Raw genomic sequence first — 8,715 nt, forward strand, 5'->3', positions numbered from 1 at the left:
AACATCACAAGACTTGGCCTTTAAAACAGAAGTGAAAGTGATGACTCAGTGATGTCTGGGTCATCAGACTGATGCAGCCAACAAATCAGGTGACCACTGAAACCAGAAAGTGACATTCTTCAGCCTTCACTGTTCAGACGACATAAACTATTAAAACCAGGACGTCTGCTGGAGGGTTTGACCCCAATCGAGCTTAGATTTGATGTAGTTTGATATGATATTATTGGAATACATGCAGGGAGACTTTAAAATCTATTTGAAACATGAAATAGCACCACTTTCTGCAAAACATATATAAAAATATAGATATTTTTGCACATATTCAACATTTTTACAGGTTTTTTAAATGTTTTTTTTACATTTGTTTATTTTTACAGTGAATGTTTTGGTCTTGCTGCTAACTTTTTACATTCTGGATTAGCAGATTTGATGCTTCTAAGAAGATTTTTTTCTAAAAATATCAGTCTCTAGACAACTTTTTGTGTGTCACAGCTGACGTTATGCTTGTCATAACTGCAAAAACTTGTAAAGTCGTGTCACTTGTGTCCTTAAAGACCCCCTCTGGTGAAAATGAAGTTTTTCTTGTTAACATGTAGATATGATATTTTTATACACTTCAAGACAAATTCCGAGTGAAATAAAAAAAGTCTTCACCTTTCTACCTTGAAACTGCAGCGTACCGATGATTGTGTCTATAACACGGATTCAAACAGCCAGAGTTTCACTGGACAACCCAACGGAGTTGAAGCCGAGCAGGCAGCTTAAGTTGCATTTGAGCAGCTGACTTGTTGGTGGACGCAGAGGTGGGCAGCAATCAGCATATTCATATTCACACATACTAAAGGATGCGACAGTGTCATGTTACATCGAAGTCATGTTAAGGCGCTGGATTATGAGGGATTATTTTTATGGAGAGAAATAAAGATAGAAGTTTGATGAACAGAGATGAGTTTTAGGGATGAAATCAATGCCAGGAGAGAGGATTTAATAACCTTGTCAAGCTGATTGCTGGAAGCAGAAATTTAAACTTATCTTCACAACATGAATAAGAGACACAAAGGAGACGAAGTGGATAAAGATGGAGAATAATGACCTGGTTTCCTTCTCTGCTCCCTTCTTTCTAAAGCCTGTGTTATTTGTCATCAGTATGATCGTATATTTATTGAAATGCAAGGACTCTTTTACTCCCTTAATTCAAAATAAATGGACACCATCAGACTCACAGCGACATTAAGAAGAAATCACATGACATCTAGAATGAACAGCGTTCATCTACACCAGGGGTGTCGAACTCTGGTCCTCGAAGGCTGCAATCCTGCAAGTTTTATCATCAAGCTCTGCAGAAGCCTGATAACGATCCTGATTATTTGAATCAGGTGTGTTGGAAGAGGGAAACATCCAAAACTTGCAGGATTGTGGCCCTCGAGGACCAGGATTCGACACCCCAGATCTACTCTCTTCGTGGGTCCACATTTGTTTATGCTTACTGACACTTTGTAATGCAAATAAAGCAGTAAAGAAGATTGAATCCGTTAGTGAGGCATTGTGTAATAAATATCAATGGGAATAAATATGGACAATATGTATAAAGTTTGAAATATTCAAGTACATTGTTTAAAATTATTGAAACTCATTTCTATGAAATATTTGTTTATCTTGAAAAATGCTAGCTGTTGTTATTTTAAAATGTCAGTTTATGGAAAAACTTTTAGAGTCATGAGAAAATTCAGTTCAACTTCAACTAAAGAGACCTAAAGAAAAAAACAACAACAAAAAAAAAACTACTAAAACTAAACAGACCTAAAGAAAATAACAACAACAACAAAACAACAAAAAAATAAAGAAACCTAAAGAAAAAAACAAACAAACAAAAACAAATAAATAAAAGAGACCTAAAGTTGTTTAAAAAATAAATAAATAAAAAATCAGCAAATGATACGTTGAATTAAATTAATGTGGCCACCATCATATATTATGATAAAGTCAGTACATTTTTAAAACTCCGACTGTGATTGGCCATCAACTCATTTAGGTCGAAGCTCCGGCCAATCACATTGCAGTGACTGAAGACTGAGCTGAAAGCTGAAATTTTGAAACACACACATAAAAAAAGGCCATTCTGGAAAATAACAATCAAAAAAAATCTGTCTTTATTTAATTGTCAGCAGTGAGACAAGAATTGACTTTTAAGCTTTTAAAAGATAAATTGCTGAAAATTAAAATCCTAATTAAATTGGCTTCTATCACCACACGATTGTAAAGTTTGCAACTGAACACCTCAGCAGGCGTCCTCACCCACGAGCTCGCTTGTAAATTCTGATTTCACAGCAGAGCTAGATAGGATTATACCGATGTGAGCGCAAAGTGTGTGAGTGTGTGTCGAAGCAGTCGTGAAAGGTCGGCCGTTTGTTATGTGTGTACGCGGAAGAGCTTCAGCTGCTGCCGGACATCAAGAGGCTGGCTGGCAGGTCCGAGTCGCAGCAGGGTCAGCCGGCTTTTTATAGGAGCAGTCATTTGAAGACGGAGAGGGTGAGAAGCCAGCTTCACATGGCCTCCGATCAGCAATTACATAAACACAGCATGCAACATAGCAGCAGATAGCCTCAGAGTGAACATTCGGAGTTCCCCCTTCTCATCTGAGAGCCGCATACTGAAGGGCTCAGTAGTGTTCAGAAAGTAAACAGATAGTCGGCCGTCAGATAGTCTGGAGGCTGGAGAAACGGGATTGTGAGTAGTTTAAATGACAAAAATGGAATCTGGAGTGAGTCAGTTTAAAATAGTTTAGTAGCCTGCCTTAAAAACTATATTGTCATAGTGCCTTTGAGCGAGACAATGAGCCCTACATGCGTCAGTAAAAAGCAACTTGATGGAGTCAGTTGGGAAACCAAAAGGTGTCTTTCAAGGAATTACAGAAATTCCAAAACACAGTTAGTTTATATTTGAGTCATTTTCCCTCCTTAGAGCAGATATTACTTCTGTGTAGAGAGAACATTCACTGTTTGCAAGAATACAAAAGGTTGAAACTAAATTTTAGTGTGAGAGAACACATGGTTGGCTTGGTGATACCTTAAAGATTAATTGCTGTACAAGTCCATTTACTAAATACCCCAATGGTATGGAAGTCTAATCACGTCAAAACAAATTGGGCAGTGGTTCGTTTGCAAGAGCAAAATGTAAGAGAGCACAATGACAGAGTTGTGAAAGAAATTCTAAATGCAGCCAACGTTTTGAACCTACAATAGAAACTGTCACTACATTTGACAGAATCAAATGAAACAGAAAATGTATGGAGACCAAAAGTGTGCAAAAATACATTATTTACAAAATTAATAATACATTTTTAGGACTGTGTCATGATGTAAGTTTGGTGTGAGAGGACATGGGATACCTTAAATAGCCAACTTGAATTGTTGTACAAGTCTTTCTGTTCAGTACCCCCAAAGTATGGAAGCCTATTCATGTCAGAAAAAAAGTGGGAAATTCTGTCATTTAACAGATATTACTTCTGTGTAGAAAGAACGTTTATTAGCAAGAATACAAATGTTTAAATTTTAGTGCGAGAGAACATGTGGCTGGATTGGTGAAATGCCAGAGTTGAATTGCTATGTGGGTCTTTCTGTTGAATACCCCAAATGTATGGAAGCCTATTAATGTCGAAATAAAGTGGCTAATCTGCCCGGGAAAAATCTAGTGCACAGGTTTGTCTGAGCCAGGATTAAACTAGCAGAAAATAAATGTAAGCAATGTTTTTGACCTTTAAAAGTAAACAATGTCACTTAATTTGATGGAATCTAATCAAAGTTTTGTTGAAGTGAAAGCTGTAGAAGTTACAAAAATGTGCCAGAACAACATGCCAGAAGAGATCTTGCTTCTCTCTGGAGAAAACTTCAATTTTCACAAAATGTTGAAACTAAAGTTAGATGTAATATAGCTGACTTAGTAATACCTTCAGTGGCAGACTTGAGATGTATGGAATATTAATGTCACAATAAAGTGGACAGCAAAAACAAACATACAATTATGAATATAACAGATGTTATGACCCTACATATGAAACCTCCATCCATCCATCCATCCATCATCTATACACCGCTTAATCCTCACTACGGTCGTGGGGGGCTGGAGTCTATCCCAGCTGACTTAGGGTCAAGGCAGGGGACACCCTGGACAGGTCACCAGTCTATCACAGGGCCACACAGGACAGACAATCAAGCACACTCACATTCACACCTACGGACAATTTAAAATCACCAATTAACCTGTGCATGTTTTTGGACTGTGTGGGATAAAGCCGGAGAACCCGGAGAGAACCCACGCTGCACGGGGAGAACATGCAAACTCCACGCAGAAAGATCCCGGGTGTCCTCATGGGGATGCGAACCGGCAACCCTCTTGCTGCGAGGCAACAGTGCTAACCACCGAGCCACTTTACAGCCTACATACGAAACAATGTTCCATCAAATCAAAGTTGTCCGGATGCCCAAACTCAATAATAATAACACATAATTACATATAATAATGTGTTTATAACCATGTTAGTGGTGTAAAAGGTGTGTTTATCTGTCCATTACATTGATCCAGACTAAATATGTCAACAATTAGATGACTTAAACATGAAAACTTGGTACAGCCTTCCAAAGGATGAAGCCTAATGACTTTGCTATCCCCCTAGCTTCCCATCTCATAATGGGTGAATGAGAAACACATTGTAAAAGCTGATTGGATAAAAGCGTTATATAAGTGCAGACCATTTACCAGACCATTTTATTTTAAAAATGACATTGGTCCAACTCTTTTTGTGAGAAAGCAGAGAATGTTTAACAGATTAAGAGAATGTGTTTCTATCTGGTTTGCAGAAATTTATTGATTTCATCAGTCTGAAGGGTTAAAACTGAATAGTGTGGAGTTTGGAATCAAGGTCACTGAGTTTGACACAAACACACTAAAAGGCAGCATTGTGAAAACATCAATTGGTCAAAATTGAAGACGAAAACAAACCAAACTTAATTATAACATAATGTAATTATATAATCCAATGAACTGTTGAAGGTCAGCTCAGTGTTACTTCATCCTGCAACGGCAAAGTTCATTCCAGGACGTTTTTATTCAACCTAAGCAATGTTTTGAGCATTACTTTTTAGAGATTGCATAATATCATAGAGACAGTATAAATGTATGTGAACTGCAGCGTAAGTCCTGAATATGCAGGCTTTGTCCCTTATTTACCTCTGTTCAATGTAAGTACAGAGTAGTTAGTGTGTATGGGTTTCAAAATAAGGCCATCTCCTCTTTATTTTTAAATTAAATTAATTAAATAAAATGCGGGTTGTAGTATGTAGGGTTACTTACTGCAGGATCAGTAACAGTAAATGCAGCAGGAAACAACATTTCTCAGTCTGAACCATAGAACCTGGCTGATGAAGCCAAACAATAAAAACCGGGTTGTCTGCAGATCTTCTTGCTTTCTTCTTTCTTATTACTGCTTCTCAGCTGAAGAACAGCAAACTTCCAGAGAGCAAACTTTCCTGCGTACACAGTGTTAAAACCCTGCACACGTTTCCAGTGTTGTCGGCCCACTGACTGCGGTATCGTTTCATACGTATGAACCAGCAGGGACCTTCTCCACCTTCTAGTAGGGTCCATTTAATAGTGGTGCAGCCTTGCACTAATTCAGCAAACTTTTACCGTGAAGGCTTGAGTGCCGTTTCTGGTCGTTCTCTGAGTATATTTTTTGGCTTTAATCCTGTTTTGAGTTTCGATTTCAGTTGTGTTTTCAGTTGGTTGAGTTTATGCAGCAAAACTACTTGGGTTAGGTCTAGAAAAGGATCATGGATCATAGAAAACCAGAAAACTGTGTTTGGGCAATGTTGATGGAAAGTATGTACAAATTCAGTTCAATTCAGTTCTGTTTATATAGCATAGCTCACAACAGATGTCATCTCACCGCGCTTAGCATCGTAAGGTGAAGACCTTACAATTTTAAACAAAGAACCCAACAATCCAAAGTTGCCTTTGGATTCCCTCTGAGCAAGCAGTCAGCAACGATGGGAAGGAACCAAATAAAAAACCCAATGGGAGGCTCTGGAAAGGCGGCCATCTGCCACGACCAGTTGGGGTGACAGTGGGGAATGGGGGGTGAGAATAGTTAATCAAATCAAAGCACCTCCAAAATCCAGCAAGGACTGCTTCAATGACAACTCTTCCAATGATGAATTATAAAGAGATGGATGACAAAGAAACAAGTCAAGCATTTATGTTCATGGATGTCCATGAACCCCTGGGTGGATGACGACGTCTACATAACAGACACCCTTGTGCGCCCTTGTAGTCTTGCAGAGAGGGAAAGCATGAATTGGCCTTTACAAAACTCTGTTTTCTTGAATTTCTTGGCGATGACTCCACCAGATGTTTTACATATGCTTATTCACATGACCACAGCGACTTCATCAGGACTACCTTCTGCTTACCATCCATCTGAATGGTCGATAATGTGCCTACTATAAGGTGGAGGAGGTGCCAGCTTCATACAGTTTTTATCCATTAAGACTAAAACAGCAAACAACTCACTGAATTCTCTGTTCGTGTCACCAAAAGGGAAGCATAATGTGAAAAAAATGTAATAAAAAAATTCCCTGACTTATACAGTGTTATTTCAGGAATAAGAGGAACTGACAGCCTCCACCCATTTGCTGACTATCAGACATTGGCCAGGAAACACAGTTTATTTGTTGAGAGCGAAGACACCCAGTGAAAGACAAACAACGGAACACGCAACGAGTTCCACCGAGGCGACAAAGAAGGAGAGACTGGGATTACCCACTGGCTTCCGGTGAAGAGTCTTCTAAGCGTCCTCTAGAAATGGCTTCTGGAATTTTAAAAGCAGAAATTGACTTTTCTTGTCCAATCTGTCAAGACATCTTCAACGATCCTGTCGTGCTGTCATGTAGCCACAGCTTCTGTAAAGACTGTCTGCAGCGCTGGTGGTCAGAGAAGACGATTCATGAATGTCCAGTTTGTAAAAGAAGATCTTCAAGGAGTGACCCACCGTCCAATTTATCACTGAGGAACGTGTGTGAAGCTTTCTTACAGGAACAACAGAAAGCTTCTTCAAAGCCTGAGGCTCTCTGCAGTTTGCACTCAGAGACTCTGAAACTCTTCTGTCTGGATCATCAGCAGCCGGTGTGTGTCGTCTGTCGAGACGCAAAAACACACAAGAACCACAGATTCAAACCCATCGATGAGGCTGCGAAGGACTACAAGAGAGGACTCAGCAGTCGTCTAAAACCTTTACAGGACAAACTGGAGCGTTTTCATGAGGTAAAACTCATCTGCGATGATTCAGCGAGACGAATTAAAGAACAAGCACACCTCACAGAGAAACTAATACGGGAAGAGTTTGAAAAGCTTCACCAGTTCCTCCAAAAGGAAGAGGCTGCCAGGATCACTGCACTGAGGAAGGAAGAGGAGCAGAAGAGTCAGATGATGAAGCAGAAGATTGAGGAGCTCAGCAGAGAAATATCAGTTCTGTCAGAAACAGTCAGAGCCACAAAGGAGGATCTGAGAGCTACAGACGTCTTTTTCCTGCAGAACTACACAACCGCAGTGGAAAGGATCGAGCAGCGCTCCCGAATGAATAATCCACAGCTGGTCTCTGGAGCTCTGGTTGACGTGGCCAAACACCTGGGCAACCTGACCTATGATGTCTGGAACAAGATGAAGCATAAGGTCTCCTATTGTCCTGTGATCCTGGACCCCAACACTGCAGAACCAAACCTTAGAATGTCTCAGGATCTGACAGTTGTGATACGTCAATACACAAAGGGTTGGGCTCCAAGAAATCCAGAGAGGTTTGAGGGCTATCTCACAGTTCTGGGCTCGGAGGGCTTTGACTCAGGGACTCACAGTTGGGTGGTTGACGTTGGAAATAATGCAGACTGGGCAGTGGGTGTGATAGGAGAGTCTGTCCAGAGGAAGGCAGAAATGCCGACTGGATGCTGGAGTGTTTGGTTCCATGGTGGTAAATACAGAGCGTTCTCACCAACAGTGAAAGACAAAGCTCTCTCAGTGAAAAAGCCGCTGCAGAGGATCAGAGTGCATCTGGACTGCAAAACGAAGAAAGTGACATTTTCTGATCCAGATACAAACACAACAATGCACACATTCCCAGTGACACTTACTGAGAAGCTTTTTCCCTTCATCAACACACAAAATGCTGTTCCACTGGAGATATGCCCAGTCAGAGTGTCTGTGAAGTTAGACGAAGGTGATTTTGTTACCAGAAGACGGTTATTAGATGGATTAGAAGGTCTAACCTCTGCTATTGTGTCATTTGTTTTTGGAGAAATATAGTAAGAGAACATCCACTGTTCTGTTTTAATCATGAGTGTCTATATGTGATCTCGCTGGTAGACACCCTCTACCAGCTGTTTCAAAAATACACACTTGTGTAAAATTTTGTGTAAAAGATGTAAGTTTAGAGCATTTTAATGAAAGTCAAGGTTTGATTTGTTTAATTTGAGTTTGCACGTTTAACCCTAATGCACCCATTTCTCACTGTTTTGAATTTGCCACCTTTGATGATGATGATGATGATGATGATGATGGTGATGGTGATGGTGATGATGGTGATACTGTTGATGGTGATGGCAATACTGGTGATGGTGATGGTGATAGTGATAGTGATGATGATGATGATGATGATGGTGGTGGTGATGG

General features: G+C 40.0%; 2 protein-coding genes across 2 annotated transcripts in view; both read left to right on the forward strand.

Moving 5' to 3' along the window:
* The window catches only part of cunh4orf54 (chromosome unknown C4orf54 homolog), a 23,471-nt gene that overhangs the window by 9,067 nt on the left and 5,689 nt on the right, over positions 1-8,715 (forward strand). The window lies entirely within an intron of this gene.
* Positions 6,063-8,639, forward strand: LOC103361686 (zinc-binding protein A33-like). The gene has a single exon (XM_008287833.1). It carries the CDS (start codon positions 6,859-6,861, stop codon positions 8,347-8,349), a length of 1,491 nt encoding a protein of 496 aa, XP_008286055.1. The 5' UTR covers positions 6,063-6,858; the 3' UTR covers positions 8,350-8,639.

Source organism: Stegastes partitus, unplaced genomic scaffold (genome assembly GCF_000690725.1).
Source record: "Stegastes partitus isolate 25-593 unplaced genomic scaffold, Stegastes_partitus-1.0.2 Scaffold524, whole genome shotgun sequence".
Taxonomy (NCBI): Eukaryota; Metazoa; Chordata; class Actinopteri; family Pomacentridae; genus Stegastes; species Stegastes partitus.